The following is a 19,229-nucleotide window of genomic DNA, read 5'->3' as shown; positions in this document are numbered from 1 at the left end:
TGTACTCAAGGTCCAGACTCCAGAGAAACATTTTCACACCGTAATAACAATAATGATAATAATAAGTATATAAAAAGATTTTGCAGTCTGTTCAAAAGCATCTGGTGGTCCAGATTTGGCCTATGGTCAGCCTATTGTCTACTCCTGTATCATGCCCCCCCACTATAATTGTGAGATCCTACTCTTATTTATATTACATACAAATATAATAAATATTAAAAGAACGTTAGAGTTGCAAAGTCAAACACTCGAAAGTTAAGAAATGCCAGATTAAGGTTGTCCATTACTTCAGTTGCAATTGAATCAGACACTAAGTATCTCAAGTTGGGCAACCAGAAAATGAGGAACATGCAGTTAGTGGCTACCTGTGAAAAATTTGGTTTCAGTGACTTAACTAGCATCACATAGGAACTCTGTAGCAGAGGGAAGAATAGAATCCAATTCTCCAGGATAGCGTTCAACTGCCTTAACCACAAGACCATCGTTTTTCTTCCAACCCTTCTCTGCCTCAATCACTATACACATTCCAGCTTCTGCAACAAATGAGGCAGAGGATCTACAGACAAAAGCCTCATTCATGACACACCCCTGAACACAGTTCATAATGTGCACTGAATGAGGCAGGGGTATGATCATATAATTAAAGGCTGTTTCATAATGCATACATGCCGGAGGGCCAAATTAAGGTTCCATGAGGCAGTATTAATTCTGGCATTTTCTACTTTTTGAGTGCCTGACTTTGCAACCTTAACATTCTTTTAACATAGGGGGGGTTTTTTGTATGTAATTTCTTAAATTTTGAAAAAAGTAAACCGAAAAGACACAAATTCCATCATGTGGAATTATGATGGCCCCCACATGGATCATCAGCAGAGTTGGGACTTTTAGAACCATGGCACAGACCTCTACCACTATATCCAGTGGAGCAACTGTAGCAATATTAGCCTTTTGTCCTCTGTTTGGGCCAGCCACTGATGGGGGATGAGACATACTATTTTACTGCTATTTGCTAGACACCAGAAGGATGTTTGAACTCAGGAATCCTGAATTAACTTCCAGGTTCTGCAAGGCAGCATGTGCTTAGATCTTTCTACCTCTGACCCTAGAATGCAACCCTTACTCCCACAACCTGTTGTCTTCTGTCTGTTCTCCCTGTTTCTATCCCACTCTGCTCCTGTCCTTCCCTAGACTTGTCCCATTTCCCCATTATCCCTGTATTTGTCCCTGTAACATTTCCTTTCCTACATCTTTCCCCTTATTGTTAGCTAGAAGGAGGGATCACTGACAGCACAGGAGAGAGAGCCCCTCTGCTTTTGGTGTCCAGTGCTACATATTCCCCAGCAGCATGGAGGAGCAGTTGCAAGAAGTCCTGCTGGGCCCCAGGCTGAGCATGTTTGTTGTTGGTGGTACAGAGCTCTGTGAGAGTGGAGTATACTCAGCACAAATGTTCAGATAGTTTTGCTGCTAGACTCTAAGAAACCTCTAGTTAGTGCATGTAAACAGTGATTTTCAGAGCTTATAATTTGGATAAATTTTGGTGGATTTTCACTGGAACAGCAAAAGGCACCTTTCTGACCAGAATTCCTCTTGCCAAATTTCAAGTCCACATTTCCCAACAAATGCACAGGATGCGAATCAGAGCATTCTCACCATGCTCTGGGCCCATGCTTTTGCAGTAAGCTGAAGAAGAGATCTGTGACACCACCTCAGAAGATTGTCTGCCTAGGAGTTAAGATAGATTACAAGGAGAGTCAGAAACTTCCTGCTTCAGGAAATGTTCAGTAGTATCCAAATGCTGATCTCTGCAGTGTCATCTGAACAGGATATCCTCTGTCTGAGTTTACCTGCATTTCCTAGGTCTACTAGTCTCTTGCATTAGATCATTCTCTGGACAAAACTGCATGTGAGAACTTCGAGATTTCTTCAGCGTTTTACCATAGTAAATGCATGGAAAAGTAAATATAATGATTTGAGTAGTGCATTCCCTTCACAACTTAGATCCTTGTGTCTTTTCCCAGTTTTGACCACCTGGAAATCACAACACATAGAGCACATAATCAAGGACAGAGTAGCTACAAAGTGCTCATTTTGCCAGAACCTGAGAACTGGTCTTCTAGGATCACTTAAGAGCTTGTCCTGTTATAGTGAGAAAGTATTGCAAATACAACATATATAAACCAACAGGTTGTGACAAAATTCTCATGTCTAAACACAGAAGCAATACAAAGTCTTTCCTATGAAGAACATCATTTTAGAGTCCTTTAAGGGTATTTCCAGATGAGCAGAGTAGTTCCTGAAGCAGCAAGCTTTCCAGTTCAAATAAAGAAGCTAGGCTACCATGAAGTGGACTTACTTGAATTCAGTAATGTAAAACCAAGGTGTTTGTTCATAAAGGAAGCAGACCAGAGATCAGTGGAAATAGACTCACTAGTTTCCAAATGGCCAAATCTGGAGGTTTTTTCCTGTGCAACCATTAGGAAGAGTATTTCAGAAGATCAAAAAGGAGAAGGCATCAGTACTACTGGCCACCTCGAATAAGGCTGTGGTTCTTGACCTAGTAGAACTTTTCCAGAGACCACTGTCTTTTCAGCAAACAGACTCTGCTCTCCCAGAAATGAAAAAAGTTTTATGTACTCACCATAGTTTGTCTCATGTCTCTGAGGTGTTAGAATACTTACTGTAATGAAAGCAGGATTTTCTTTGAGTTCCATTAAAGCACATCTAGTTGCCATCACAGCATTCCATTCTCTGATACAAGGCTTCTCCATATTCACTCACCCTGCAACATCGAGATTTATAAAGGGTCTGTCAAACCTCTTCCTAAATGTTAGACATCTTACTCCTATCTGGGACTTGAATGTGGCTGTCAATGCTTTGATTAAGCCACCCTTTGAACTATTAATAACCTGTTCACCTCTGAACCACTCCATGAAGATCACATTCATAGTGGCTCTTACCTGTGCCTGAAGGAATGGAACTGGGCGCTTTCATGGCTGACCCTCCAAGACTGACTTTTTCAAAGATAAAGTTTCTCTTCAACCACATCAATGTTTTTACCCAAGATTACTTTGAATTTTGATATCAATCAGTTTATCTCCTTTTCTCGCCCAAGCTTCATGAACCAGAAACCCACTTTCTAAATGAAACCCACTTAGAGCCTGTTATACAGCTGTTAATGTATCCTGCCTCCCTAAGGTCATTGCTCATTCTACAAGACTGTACTCCACATCTGTGGCCTTGCTAAAGGCTGTGTCTGTTATGGAAACATGAAGGGCTACTACATGGTCTCTGATTCACACTTTCTTGAAACACTATGCCTTGGTTGATGCTACCTGGGCAGATGTTGCCTTTGGCTCTGCAGTCCTACGGACAGCCTGAGTCTGATTTCTGAATCCCCCACCTCCTTCAGGGGGTACTGTTAGGGAGTCACCTCAAGTGGAGCACACACAGGGACACTACTCAAAAAAAAAAGAGGTTACTTGTATAGTAATTGGATTTCTTCGAGATGTGTGTCTCTATGCGTGCTCTGCTACCTGCCCTTCTCCTCTCTGCTTCAGTCTCATCTTCTTGGGACTTTGTAGTAGAGAAGGAACTGAGGGTGGTTTGCCCTCAGAGCCCTATATGTTCTTGGTATGGGGCATGAGGATATGTAGGGCACATGTGCAAGATGAACAGGCACTGCTGACAAAAATTTCCAATTGAAAGTGAATGAGGTACTCATAGAGATATGCATTTTGAGGAAGTCCAGTTACTGTACAAGGTAAATAATGTCTCCTTACCTGAATCTAATAGCTTGTCCATCTGGTTGGCTCATCCTAACTCAGATGGGATATTCTTCTGAAATAATAGGTATTCTTCATGCATCCCATAAGTCTTTTCCCTCATTCAGCCAACACAGAAATGAAGACTGAATTCTCACACTCATGTTGGGACAAAGAGATTAATCCCCAGGAAGTCAGACATTCCAACTCTCTTGGTTTTTCTATGGTGTAGCATAGACTTGTGCCTAAGACCTCCCACTGTCACATCACATATTTTCAGCATTAAACAGCATTATAAATGTAAAGTTATCTAGGTCTCTTATAGATCACCAGAAGATATCTACATTTTTTTTAGCATGGTATGCCTTTCCAAACCAAGTTTGGCCTACCTTTCCTAGTTGGGGCCTAACCACATGCTACCAGCTTTCACAGCCCATGTGTTTGAAACAATGACATCTACCTCCTTGTATTTCTTTTCTATCAGCACATGTACAATTACATGGCAAAGAGGTCTCTGATATCTCTGCTCTAAAAGGACCATGATCCTTACTTCATTTTACAAGAGGAAAAGGACATGCTCCTTTACTTTGGAGTCATTCATAACCAAGGCTGATCTCATCTAGCAAATATATTTATGTTATATTATTATTATTATTATACCATTATTATGGTATCTGAGGACCTTACTATCTTTAATGCATTTATCCTCACAACTTCCCTGTGTAATAGGGAAGTGCAATTAACCCTATTTTAAAGATGGGTAACTGAGGCACAAAGATACTATGGGCCATATTTTAAAGGTATTTAAGTACCTGAAGATGGAGCTAGGCATCTAGTAGACTTTTCAAAAGTGTGTCAGCACCTAACTTGCATTGATTTCGATGGTAGTTAGACATCTAGGTGCTTTTGAAAATTCCACCAGGCACCTATCTGGATCTTTAGCTGCTTAAATACTTTTACAAATCTGGTCCTAAGTGACTTGCCCAAGGATACCCAGGAAGCCTGTGGCAGAGGACAGAATTGAACCTAGGTCTCCCAAGACCTAGACTAGCACCCCTACCACATAATTCACCTTTCTAACATAATAGGAAATCATTTTCCCATCATTGTGTCCAAATCCTGAACACCGAAAAGAAAAAAATGTGGCACACGTTGGATGTGAGAACAGCATTAAAAAAAAAAAGCTTGATGGGATTGACCTGTTCAGAAAACACCATCTTGGTTAATTCCCTTTTACCCAAGATGGTTCTGCCTGATTGCATCCAAATGCTTCATAGCAAGGCACATCAACCACTGCTTCATTGAAGCATATTCAGCTGTAGGTAAACCCATCCCAAAAAAGATCAGAGCCCACTCATCCTGTATCGGGTCCTGAATCAAAAGGGTGACCTGAGAAAATCTGCAGGTTTACCACCAGGTCATCCTTCAACACTATAGGCCTGACCTTCAATTTTCCACCTTTGGAAGGAACCATCCTTTGGAAGGAAGATGCGCTCCAAGTAGTTCCAAAAGTACTATTTTCATGGAAGAAGTCTTATCCTTTGCCTTATTATCTGTCCTATTGATCCTTATTGCTCACTATGTTCATACTTAGCTCTGAGTGGGCAAGTTCAGGATCCAGAATGAAAATTGGTTTCTTGAACACTACATTTCTGGGACGGACTTCTCCCTCAGCCCATGCCACCTGAATTTCGCTGGGTATTTCTAAAATAATCACTACTGGGGATGAAGCAGATAGTTACGAGAAGTTATGTAAGTGGTTGCTTTAGGTATTTTTCATAAATGTAACTGTTTCAATAAGCTATGGAAGTATTCTTGTGGTGGAAGGGGTGTGGCCAAGCCCTGTTGCTGATGAATAAATTTGAACTGCCTTTGAAATTTGCTTAGAAAGAGATGTAACCCAAACAGTCACAGAAATAAAATGATCAGGTAAAATTTTTCTCACTGGGTTAATTATTGAATTTTCAAAGGTCTCTCAATAGCTTCTTAGTCACTTGAAAATGTATGTGTGGTTTTGTTAGACTGTTTAACTTTGGAGAAAAGGGAATTACCTACCCGTAGTTCTTGTTCTCGGAAGGTAATAATTATTATAATAGATCACCACTCACCCACTTTATCTTCTGAATTAGGATACTTTTTAATGTTCTGCACTATAATAGGAACTAGCAGTTGAGGCAGTTATGCCTATTATGCTGTTATGCCTCAGAAGTGAGTGTAGGCATGCATCACGCACTGAGGTGTATATTCACTCAGAACACTGAGCTCGGAATGTTCTGACCCCAGTTACGTGCAGGGAGCAGGCACCAAGGGGTGAGTACTGTAAGCATCTGAAGACAAGTATTTACAAGCAAGTTGCTTTCTTTTACTATTAACTTTTGCTAGAATAATAGATTTAAATGTTTATGTATTGCCTTTTGAACCACGAACCAATCTTTTAACAATACTGAAGACTGAGTGTAGTGCATGGTACTAAGGGTTCCACTCTTCTTGTTTATTTCCTGCCTTATTTCACACTCAGTTGTTTGTGACATTGCAGTTGATTGATTGCTATTAAAATTATTATGATGTCACAAACCGAGGACATTAAGAACTCTAGAAACAGGCTCTGTATTTTCTCCCCTTTTTTATTCCTATGAAAATAAAGAGTCTATGTAGTCATATGTTTGCATAATTTATGGTATTTAAAAGTATCCACATTTCTTTTCTGAAGTACTGTTCGTTTTATTAATTTGTAATATTCTTAAATATGTATGCTTCCTTTCTTGAAACAAAAGGATGCTTCAGTAACGGTTCAGGTGTCCAGCTATAACATTTCAGTTTTGTTTTATTGTCCTGTAGCACGATGTAAGAATTACTCATGAGACACTGTCTTTCCATTCAATTATTATTCCAGTTGAAGTGACCTGGAAGACATTTATATATTTACAGAAGTAGCCTACCTGTTTTCTTGTTAGTAATTTTCATTCCCAGACCCTTTGTATTAATTAAATGACAAGAAAATAATATCTAGAATGATTTATTTTTAAGGTTAATGATATGGTCTGTTGCAGGTCCCCTCTATAGGTGTTATGTGTCCTGCACTGCACACCACGTATCCCTTTCAAAGTAGTGAACTACTTTACTTGTGTGTACACATCCTTGAAATCCAGCATTTTGGATCAAAATCCCTTATCCATAATCATTCATCAGTTCCCATTCTGGTACGTTTTCATTGTTTTTGCAAGTTTGCCTTTTCATGTAGCCTTGACTGTCTCTGGGATAAGTTGTTAGGATTTAGAAAATTATTATTTTTAGTTTAGTTTAAAAGTATACAGTGTTTGGATCACTTATAGTGCTACTTCTTTGTTGTAGCTTTCAGGAATAGTCTTTGGAGAACTTGTCTTCTATGTCATAGATATAAAAATAGGGTTTATGAAATGCTGCTCTTGAGCCACAATGTCCTGGACTAGTTTATACATGACATTCTTAAAAACCTTTAAAAATGATTATGTATGGACATTATTCAGCCCTGGATAATTAATGTCAAGTGGTAACCTACATTTTAATCATTTTTTGTGTACCTTGCAATGCCTTTGTCAATAAATCAGTATTAATAAGTATTAAGATAACAACTGGGATAAGGCATAGTTAATGGAAATACTTGCCTGCATAAACTATTAAAAATCTGCCTGTGGACCACACAAAGAATTATGCAGTTGTTGGTTTGACAGACACAAATGAGACTTAATCTCAATGTCAGGAACATTGTAACTAGTAATATGAATAAAAGTAGTACAAACACAACTGAACACCCACTGCTGCAGGTTCAAAAATAAGCATATATCAAAAGTGAACCTTGTTCTCCCAAAACAAACATTCTTCTTATCCATAGGTACAGACTGGTGCATTAAAAGAGGGTGCTCTACATTTCAGAACCAACATTTTGTATGTAATGGAAGAGCCTCCTTTTCCTGGCTTTAAAGTAAACAGAAGAATTAAGGTTTCAGAGTAGCAGTCGTGTTAGTCTGTATCTGCAAAAAGAAAAGGAGGACTTGTGGCACCTTAGAGACTAACAAATTTATTTGAGCATAAGCTTTTGTGAGCTACAGCTCACTTCATCGGATGCATGCGGTGGAAAATGGAGTGGGGAGATTTTATATACACAGAGAACATGAAAGAATGGGTGTTACCATACATACTGTAATGAGAGTGATCAGGTAAGGTGAGCTATTACCGCAGGAGAGAAAAAAACCTTTTGAAGTGATAATCAAGGTGGGCCATTTCCAGCAGTTGACAAGAACGTGTGAGGAACAGTAGAGGGGGAAAATAAACATGGGGAAATAGTTTTACTTTGTGTAATGACACATCCACTCCCAGTCTTTATTCAAGCCTAAATTAATGGTGTCCAGTTTGCAAATTAATCCCAATTCAGCAGTCTCTCGTTGGAGTCTAAGTTTATGCTCAAATAAATTTGTTACAATTCTTCAACAAAAAGCTTCAAAAACAGACTCCAGCTCTCCTACTGGTAGTACCTCACCTTACCTGATCACTCTTGTTACAGTGTGTATGGTAACACCCATTGTTTCATGTTTTCTGTGTATATAAAATCTCCCCACTGTATTTTCCACTGCATGCATCCGATGAAGTGAGCTGTAGCTCATGAAAGCTTATGCTCAAATAAATTTGTTAGTCTCTAAGGTGCCGCAAGTACTCCTTTTCTTTTTGCAGGAGAATTAAGTAACACATAGCATGCCCTATTTTTCATTCTTTGGGCACCCAAAAAACACAATTCAATTAATTGGGGTTTGGGTGCCCAAGGAATGCAGGATTAGATACAGTCATAGTCTAAAAGTTTGTCAGTGTAAGGTTTTAATACATATATTTCATAGACTGATAGATACAGAAAAGACCTAGTTCATTCCCCTGCCAGTATAAGTTTGTCCCCTACAATGTATTTTATTTGATTTTTGTCTTGTCTAGTTTTAAATGTCTTCAGCAACAGGTCTTTAGGATCTTTCTGCTCAAAAGTAACCTTATAAAATAAATACAAAGCTTTTATATATTTTATCAATTATTTTTTTTAACTATGCAACTTACACACAGCTAATATCGGCAACCTTATGTTTCTCTTCCTGTCATCCTTATCTGCCTGCTCTCCTCTACCCTGTGTTGTATTCTACATTCACTTGGTGCCTCTTGCCCTTATTTGGGGCCGAAGCCTACAACTTCTTTCAAGTGGTGTGGTTGGAACTTGCTCCTGCACAGAACAAGTTGTAGGATTAAGGCCTAAGACTGTAAGCTCTTTGAGCCTTTCTTTTGGTTTGTTTGTCCAATGTCCAACACAATGGGGCCCTGCTCCTAACTGGTGCCCCTGGGCACTACTGTCATATAAATAATAATAATTAATAATATGAATAAGTAAAGGTTGTTGGACTAAAACAGCATATCACAAAATATTTTTTATGGCTCTAGGAGTCTTGTTCCTGGAGGAAATACTTTGGAAACCAAGGATAGTAAATAAATAGCTTGTTTTAACAAATATATTTGAAACAGGAAGGCGGGTTATCTTATTTACTAGTTAAATGTTATGATTGTATGAAAGAATTTTGTACTGAAATCATATTTTTTTCTGTGAACTAGAACAGTGGTTCTCAAAGCTGGTCCACCACTTGTTCAGGGAAAGCCCCTGGTGGGCCGGGCCGATTTGTTTACCTGCCACGTCCGCAGGTTCGGCCGATCGCGGCTCCCACTGGCCGCGGTTCACCGCTCCAGGACAATGGGAGCTGTGGGAAGCGGAGCGCGCCGAGGGATGTGCTGGCTGCCCTTCCCACAGCCCCCATTGTCCTGGAGTGGCAAACCGCGGCCAGTGTGAGCCGCGATCGGCCGAACCTGCGGATGTGGCAGGTAAACAAACTGGCCTGGCCCCCCAGGGGCTTTTCCTGAACAAGCAGTGGACCAGCTTTGAGAACCACTGTACTAGAACATACTTGACTGAAAAGAACCATTTTAGTGTACCCTGGAAAAGATACAAGCATGTTGACATAAAAGTCATTTGACTGACTAGTGCCATTGCATTCTTAAATACTTGACATGCTAAACTAGCCAATCTCATTTTACCATAGAGAAAACAGGCATCAGTATGTACCCTTTAAACTTGCAGGGGCATTCTGGTTGTGATGTAATCTCTCTTTATTGGCACCCAGATGCATGCAACTAGGGAAAGCTGATAAAAACTCCTATTATTAGAAGTTCTAAAGAATGAGACTGAACTTCTGTAATAAACATCTTATATTTCTTATTATACCACCTAACTACTGAAAGAGTCGTAACCATCATCCAATAAAACAAATAAAGGCTTAAAGTATCACAAAAGATATGTTTTTACTATGGGATAACTAATGCATGTTCTCTATCTTGTGGTAAAATCCCAGGGGAGACAAGGCACTGTAGTTGTTATCGTGAGGTGTGAGGTCAGTACTATTCCCCCACTTGTGGTTGACCTGTCATATTTACTTTGTGGTAAACATGACCTGTGCCTTGTTTCTACTTGGCTCTTATGGCAGTATAGCTAATATGTATTAGTTATCCCACAGTAAAAAAAACCATCTTTTTGTGGTGAAGACATAGCATATGATTCTTCAACAGTAATAATTAAAATGAGTAACAAAATGAAAAATAAAATCTGATATTATTCTCAAAGACTGTATGTCTGAACTAAGTTTTTAAAATATACTTTTAAAAGGGCTATTTCCATGGATGTCTCCACTAAAGCTCTACGAACCCTTCCAGCTTTGATTTCAAAATGGTTTATACATTTTTTTGTATTTCAGAAATAGGGTCTGAGGCTTCAAAGGTTAGAAAGGTTTGGGTTCAAATAAACCCTTGTTGCTCATTGTTGAATTTTGTTGTGAATACATAGGAAAGGTACAGGTTTACTGGGGTGGGAAAATACCATGGACCAAATTCAGCCTAGGTATATGTAGGAATACCACTCACTGAAGTCAAAGCTGCAACAGGTGGTCAGAATCTGCTCTGTCCACTCTCAGCAATAATCAGTTTGCTGCATTCTGTGCTAGTTGTAATTGATCAGATTTTTGGGTGCCCCAAAACAAAGCCATCTTCAGAGATATAAATCAGTTCTGCAACCATCAGGCAAAACAATATACTTTTTAAAGCAACATTGTCTCCTTGGAGCTTTAAGGATTTATACTTTTAACATGTGTTTTAGATATGAATAAAATCCTAAAAATTATTTTACTTGTTTTATAGTTATCTTTGATAGTTAATTATCTGGATTACTTCATTCAAATATCAAAAGTGAATAATGAAATAGTTTTGTTAATGTTTTATTTTTCATATAACAGACAATTTTGAGTTAATGGACATAAAAATATATAATAACAAATGAACTTTATTTTTTTAAAACTCATGAGCTCCAGTCTACCACAGGTGAGACTCTTAACCTGCATGGAACCCTTTTGAGTTCAGTGGGACTACACGCAGGCGTAAGACTGCCCATATAGATCAAGTTTTAGGACTGGCACCATGTAATGTAGTGTTAAATGTACTGAACTGAAAAAATGGGAAGTTTATCCTGAATATTTGAAAAAGAAAATATTTAGTCTCAGAGTGGGACTTTGTGTGGTAACTTTCATCTTGGAAATATGTTTGGAAAATGGAGGTTATGGAAATTCGGATTATTTTTACTATTCTGGTGCTAATGTGTGTCTTTCTAATAAATCCATATGAATTTTATTTTGAGATCTAAGAGAAATTGTACATTATTATTTATTAAAACTAGTATTATTCATCCTGTAATATCCATCAATATCTGACCAAAAAACCCTGAAAAAAACAGAAAACAAACCCCAACGTGAGCTTTTAGGAGTTTATTTTCATTTTACTGCTCAGGGAGTTTACAAATAAAAGGTTAGTATTAATGGAACTTGTATGCATAAATCCCTATGCTTATTCATTTCAAAAGAAGGATCACTCACATTGCATTTCATGCTTAATATTTCAACAGCCTAGTGCAAGTTGCCTGAGAGTAGATGCATTGGAAAAGCCACCTCTTTCATCCATGTTTTCAGCAGAAAGATGCAGTGCTGATGTAAATATCTTACAATGGCTTTGTACCTTAACTAAAATTATAGATTGAGTCCTTAACAGAAGACAGGCATTGGGATTATGGCAATGTCTTTGTATTTTAGAACGTAAATTTATTAACATTTTACATATTTTTTTCCTCAGAAGTATCCAGACTGAATCAAAGGCTGGTAGAATTCCAGAGGGATAAAGTGTCCCTCCTGGAGGATGTGAAACATTTGAAGTTGGTGTCCGAAACAGTTAAGCTGAAAAGTCAGCAGCTTCAGACTTCACTCCAACAAGAGAATGAATTACAAAACAGATGTCATGAATTACAGAAGGAAACATTAGGTGAGAGATTGAGTTTTTGTGTCTTAAGCAAATCACTAGCTGCAATGAAATGGAAAATCAAACTACTTTCTAAATTTTACTCATACCCCATAATGTTGTTGTTAGTATCATTGAGGTAGCACTGAAAGGCCCTAATCGGATCCCATTGTATTAGGCATTGTGCAGACAAACAGGAAGACATGGTCCCTGCCCAAAGAGCTTACAATCTAATTTGAAACAAGACACAAGTGAGTGAAACAAACAGAAGGAGGACAGAGAGGAGAAGGGGTGAGGGCATTGGTAGTAAGATTACACAGTTACATCGGCTAGCTGTTGCAAAACTTGAAGATTCTAAATAATTTGAAAGCATTTTTAAAACAAATATTAGCTGTCTTCAATTACCCTAGCCATTGTTAGCTGGTTGATTTCTTGTAGACATCACAGTGGAGGTATAACTTTATAAACTTTTATACATTTTTCACATTTAATTATTAGTTTTCTATGTAAATTTAAATGTTGTAAAGTTTACATATAGAACACTATAACTAAGCTGATGCAGGGGCTCAGTAGTGTCTGTGTATGGTTATTAATCTTACAGTTTTCTGCAGTGCCTGTGTGCCAATGCTGCACAGGTATATTAGATCTGCATTATGAGGCCCATAGTAGACTGTAAGGAATATCACTTTGCTCTTTGTGGATTCTAGAAGCTCTTTTTGGAAACTGGTTTTTCTTTCCATCTTCTTTCCAATTATGGTGAAAAACTTTAATAAAAAAGATTTTTTTTTTTAGCAAGATGCTCTAAAAACGGTCTGGCTTTGGGGAATTCACTCTTCAAAAATAAATGGTTACTAATTACTTTTCTATTTTAATAGCTATTAAAGCACTGCCCATTTTTAAGCAAGGTTTACATTCTGTTCACAACTCCATCTGGAGACTGATATGTTTAGAACATGTACAGATTGTGCTATTCTAGATACAGCTTTGACTCATCCAAATGGCACTGTTATTACAGAGCAAACTGCTGCATGCAGAGTATGTAATTTCAAATCTAAAACAGCAGTTCTTATTGTTAATGGTGTTGAATGAATTTCACTCCAAAGCCTTACATCAGTGATAATATTTAATGTGGGATTGAAAAATAGTAGGGCACAGATGGCTTTTACTGACTTGTCATCCCGTATTAGTGAGAACAGTCTTTATTTTGTTAGGGATTCGTGGTACTCTTCTACTCTTAAAAATCCTGGAATGTAAAAACACATGAAAGATCTCAAAGTGGGCAAACAATACACAGAGGATGGTGAATATGAGCCAGTGACTTTGAGACCCAGTCCACACAAGTCATAGAGGTTTAATACTTCTCCCTTTTTTGGTGTTTAGTTTTATTCACAAAATGAACTTTAAATGAAACACAAAATCCAGTTCAAGCCTTTTCTTCAGGATTAGCTGCTCCCAGAATTCCTCCCTGTGGACTGCTGAGTTTACACCTTGTATCTTCTGTCTTAGAGAGCCACTGTCTTACATCTGGGTAGAGTAATGTAACAATGAAATAGCAAAATACATGTAATGCTATCCAGTAGGCTCATCAACTGCTAACGGGTTAGGGTGAGTTCAGGTAAATGCTGCTACCCAGTTACAGTGAGGTTTTTTCCTCTTTTACCTCAGAAATCTTTGACATTTTCAGTCATTGGACACTACTGACTCATCTTGGTGACCTAACTGGGTGCAAATAAATGCACTGTTATGGTTTAAATCTCTTCTCAAACTATCCTTAAAGAACTGTAATAGACACACACATCTCTGCCTTCAGAAACCTCACAAGCTGTTCTCTTTTTCCCTCTTTAATATATATGTAAAATACTGGGAAACAGTCTGGACTAAAATGCCAGCTGTGTGCAGACAGCATTTGCTGTACCTATTTTTGCATCAAGAGCAAACATTACTATCTCTTAGCTGTGTGAAGGAAGTGCCTGGATAAAGAGGAAAAAGCTAACAAAAAACTCAAATAGGATGGACTTAATGTTAGTGGGGGGGGGGGGGGGGAAGTTCAACATGTTAATTTTAACAAGGAGGATAGGAGATAAAGTTATATGCCCCTAGACCACTAAGGTTCTCCTAACTGCTACTGGAAACCCAGATAGGCAACAGCTCCTAAAAATGCCTCCTTCCATATACAGTTGACAAGGTGGTTTCTCCACTCTTAATGGATGTTGATCTAGCCAAAATGGTCTATGCATTTGTAGTTTCCAGGCTTGACTATTACAATAAATATGAACATAAAGGCCCTATAAAATCTTCATCTTGTCCACAATGCAGCATCCTACCCATTCATCAATATAAGCACAAACACATCACTCCTGTGCTCTGGAAGTTACATTGGTTCCCCATTGAATACCAGATCAACTGGATAGTCTGGGATCTAATTTTTAAAGTTGTCAAAGGGGACTGGATCATCTCAGAGATTTGCTTCCTCTTTTAGATGATGTACAGTGACAACTGCACTCTTCAGGCAGGGAACTGTCAACAAAAATAGTGAGTCTTATGGGAGAGTGGGACAGAGCTTTCTTTCTCACTGGCTCCTGGTTATCAAGCTCACTAGCATAAGAACCCAGTATGACCCAAATTCAGAATGTAAAACCTGTTTCTCCTCCATAACCTTCCCATGATGATGAAGATGTGTTTTGTTTAAAAAAGACATAATGTCATGCTTGGCAGCAGAGAACTAAAAACTGCGTTAAATGTGTACAATTTTTGTAAGATGGAGACTGCGATGATGAATGAGTTATAAATACTTTAAAAGACAGATTTTTAATGTGTTAAATTATGGTTTTGCTTGCATTTTGTCTAGATTCTGCATGCCCCCTTTGACTGATGGACTACTTTAGGATTAATTTAACACTTTGAATGTAAAATTCAGTACTACTCACATTTCACAAAGAAATATTGTATGAGGTTCCTTAATTATTGTCAGTAGGCTGGGATTATTATTACTGAACTACAGTGCTCTTGTCTAATTTCTCAAGTGTTTGCTTTTCTTTTCTTGCTGCACAGTCGCACACTTGGACATACATGTGAGGGTAGGAGGTGCACAAATTCAAAAGACAACGGAGGAAAAGGAAAATGAGTCAGGCACACATAACAGCTTAGAAATGCCGAATGTCAAGCATATTTGAAAATGTACAGCATGAAGAAAGCAGTCACATGAAAGATGGGTTTTGCAGGCAGTGATCTAAAAACCAATATGAGGGTAATAATTTTACAAATCTGAACTGTTCTTAAACAATGTCTCCAATGTATGATGCACCAAATGTGCTTTCCTTCATTAGGCATAGAAATATCTTTGAACATCTATGTAGCTCTTTCTTTTGTTCCGATCAATATGCCTGTTCTTCCTCTTGAACAAATATTTATTGTGAGAAATGCAAAGAATACTTCAATGTTTCTTATCTCCCTTTACCATAAATTCCTTGGAAAACCTTTTAACTCTTCAAGATCACGGGTGCCACAGGACAATTGTTAGAGTTTAGTAGTCTTCTCTAATAACTTTCTTTTAAAATTAACTTTTGTTTGATTTTCTTTAACAGCTGTCTAATCCAGTGGTTCCCTAACTTGTTCCGCCACTTGTGCAGGGAAAGCCCCTGCCGGGCCAGTTTGTTTACTGGCTGCGTCCGCAGATTCAGCCGATCGCGGCTCCCAGTGGCCGCAATTCGCTGCTCCAGGCCAATGGGAGCTGCTTGAAGCGGTGCGGGCTGAGGGACATACTGGCTGCCACTTCCAGCAGCTCCCATTGGCCTGGAGCAGCGAACCGCAGCAACTGGGAGCCGCGATCGGCTGAATCTGCGGACGCGGCAGGTAAACAAACTGGCCCGGCCTGCCAGGGGCTTTCCCTGCACAAGTGGCGGAACAAGTTTGGGAACCACTGATCTAATCTAATCATATTGCTGCTCTCATTAAAAATAAGAGGGAAAGGGCTAGATTCCTCTGACTACAAAGTCCATTTAGCACCACATAAGTGCCCCCGAGAAACTAACAGAGAGAGTTGCTCTCCAAGCAAGAATTTGAAAATTAATGGAAAATCAAACATACTAGTTTGTTGGGCTTCATTGGCAGCATGGCCATGAGATATGGGAAGGAATTCTGGGCTGAAGAGAGAGGGAACAAAGTCTTTGAATGCGGAGAGAAAAAAGTTTTGAGCAGCAGGGAGACACAAAAATGGAGAGAGTCAAAAGGCCCAACAGTGGCAAAATACAGAAGAAAGACAGATGGGCTATAAATGGCATAACATTATCAAATGGGTTTTAAAAATCCTCATTTTAGAATTTTCAGCCACTGACAGGATCCATATTTTTATTTAAGTATAAAGGGTTGGGTTTCTTAAAAAAATGTTCTAAAATGTGTGTTAAACTAGAGTCAATTAAGGGTTGCATTCACCCCAGTGAAAAGGACCAGTGCAAGGACTATGTACCAACTGGGTCCCACTTAAGCCCTATTTCGGCATTATTCTGGCCCTCTGAACAAAAATGTTTTTTATCCTAACTGCACTGCTATATACCTCTGGCTTAGCTTACCCAAACCGATTTTTAAAATTTATTTTATAATCCTGCAGTCTAGTATTCTTTTTGCTTTGTTACTCAGTTACTCAGTGCTATACACTGTTAATGGCTTTAATATTTTATTATTATTATTATTTATTTGTACTACCGATAGTACCTAGAGGCCCCAACTGAGATTGGATTCCCATTGCGGTAGGCATTTTTCTGACATATAGTAACAGTCTGTTCTTCTTCGAGTGCTTGCTCATGTCCATTCCATATTAGGTGTGTGTGCTCGCCACATGCACTGGTGATGGAAGTTTTTCCCTCAGTGGTATCCTCAGCAGAACAGCTTTGGCACCCCCTGGAGCGGCGCGCATATGCTGTGGTATAAGGGGCACCGCCGGCTTCCCCCACTCTCAGTTCTTTCTTTCCACCAGTGTTGGTGCTGGAACGTCTGCTGCTTCGGCTAGCATCGCATTTCGTTCAGTGTTTCTTCCGAACGTTTCCTGTACAATAGTTGTAAAATAGTTAATAGTTCCCTTATTATTAGTTCTAGTTTAGTCAGTCCCAGACGGGACTCAGCCTAGGGATGGGGCATGCCCCGGTCCCCATGCTTTAAGCCCTGCAATCATTGTAAGTGGCCCATGCCCATCAGCGATCTGCACGCTAGTTGTTTGAGGTGTCCAGGCGAAGGACACATAAGCGACAAGTGTCACATCTGTAAATCCTTTAAACCCCGAACAAAAAAGGAGAGAGACATCCATCTCAGAGCACTCCTGTTGAAGTCAGCGCTGACCCCGACACCGTAGCAGAGGTCTGACTCGGCCCCCAGCACCGCAGCATTGGTGCGGAGCGCCACGCCAGTGTCGTCTTTGAGCTGGCACTGGTCCCCCCCTCCCCAGCTCTGGCCAAGGAACTGAAGAGAACCACAAGGGGAAGATCTCCCACTTCCCATAAGGGAAAGGACAGGGCTGGAGGAGAGCCAAGACCCATGTTGGACAGGTCAACACCTCTGTCAGGGAGTCGGGCCCCAGCTCAAGTTGAGCGGTCCAGCCCATCCCATCCCATCCCTGCCACCCTGGACAGTGACAAGGGCCTCCGTCATCTAGATGTCCCGTCTACACCCAAGGCCCTGCAGGCAGCGCAGGAAATCCTGATGCTACCAGTTTTGCCCACACCAGCTCCAGGTACCTCGGTCCAAGAGTAAACCCACCTTGGGACCTTACCGTGTGTCCCCACCTCAGGGCACCGCTCCTTATTGCCTGCTTGGAGCCATCATGCCTTGGAAGCAGGGAGGCAGGCTCAACGAAGCCCTCTTCGGTCTCCGGACCCGGGCACCCACAAAGGGATTCGAGGTGTGGCTCGCCGGTAACCTGGCACAGACCTGCTGAGGCATGTGCCCCTCTGGCAAGAGCATCGAGATTGGCCTTTTGTGTCTCCAAGGCCTTGGCACTGGTCACGCGAACCGTCGTTTGAATGTGGCCACCAGTCACCAACCAGCCGATGCCCGTCACCGAGACGCAGATCCCTGCGGTTGGGGAGATCCTCCCGACGACCGGCCCAATTCAGCTCCTGGTCCCGTTCCATGTACCGGTCGAGCAACATGAGGCATAGATTGCTGGATTACCGATGCCGATCTGCCAAATGTCGACAGTCCCCAAGTTCCCGCATGATAGACTTGTCTCGGTCGGTCAGGTCTATGTAAAGGTGTAGCGGCTGGCACTGCACAGAGAGGGAATGCCTGTCTGCCTGATCATGGTCGCCTGGTAGAAACCACTGAGCAGGAGTCCTTGACAGCGGGACAAGCCCTGGCACCAGTGGTACCATCTGCATCTTTGGCACCGCAACCGACCCCATGGCCCCAAGGCCGGTGGCCGGTGGTGGCCTGGTACCCCTGGAACCCCCCAGCCCTCGCAGACAGTCCGGTTAGTGGTGGGGGCCTCAGATAGGCCATTGGCCTGAGCTTCCCACCGTCCACCAGAGTGGAGGCCCCAGAATGCAGGACCCCCGGGCCCAGGAGGACCCAGGGGAACAGTTGGCTGGACCACCAGGAGACGTGGCAGATCCCATGGCACTGGCTTTGTCCTCATCATCACCAGACGAGGCTATCACGGGTCCCCCTCACCCAGTTCTGCAAGATGATGCTAAGGCTCATCAGGAACTAATGAAGAGGGTCGCTTCCAACCTTGGGCTCCTGGTGGAGCAGCTAGAGGAGTCATCAGACTCCCCGTTTGATGTCCTTTGCTCCATGGCACCTGCCAGGGTGACTTTACCCCTACATGAAGGGGTATCGAAAATTACTAATGCCCTATGGCAAACCCCCTCCTCCCTGACCCCCATCTCAAAAAGGGCTGAATGCAAATACTTTGTGCCAGCTAAAGGCCACAAGTACCTCTACATGCATCCGGCCCCAAACTTCCTTGTAGTTGAGGCTGTTAATCAGAAGGTGAGGCAGGATCAATCCGGGGCTACGCCCAAAAATAAAGACTTAAAGAGACTGGATCTGGTTGAGTGAAAAATTTATTCGTCTTCCAGCCTTCAA

At 40.7% G+C, this 19,229-nt stretch overlaps 1 protein-coding gene across 4 annotated transcripts in view; it reads left to right on the top strand.

Moving 5' to 3' along the window:
- The window catches only part of LEKR1 (leucine, glutamate and lysine rich 1), a 185,287-nt gene that overhangs the window by 102,066 nt on the left and 63,992 nt on the right, over window positions 1-19,229 (top strand). For all 4 annotated transcript variants that reach the window (XM_073359605.1, XM_073359602.1, XM_073359604.1 and 1 more), the window contains one exon: window positions 11,991-12,176. In XM_073359605.1, the coding sequence (XP_073215706.1) occupies window positions 11,991-12,176 (186 nt within the window). The remainder of the gene's footprint in view (window positions 1-11,990; window positions 12,177-19,229) is intronic.

The sequence above is a fragment of the Lepidochelys kempii genome, chromosome 9, assembly GCF_965140265.1.
Source record: "Lepidochelys kempii isolate rLepKem1 chromosome 9, rLepKem1.hap2, whole genome shotgun sequence".
NCBI classification, from domain to species: domain Eukaryota; kingdom Metazoa; phylum Chordata; order Testudines; family Cheloniidae; genus Lepidochelys; species Lepidochelys kempii.
The sequence above is the reverse complement of the archived record's forward strand: the minus strand, read 5'-3'. Positions and strand labels throughout refer to the sequence as shown.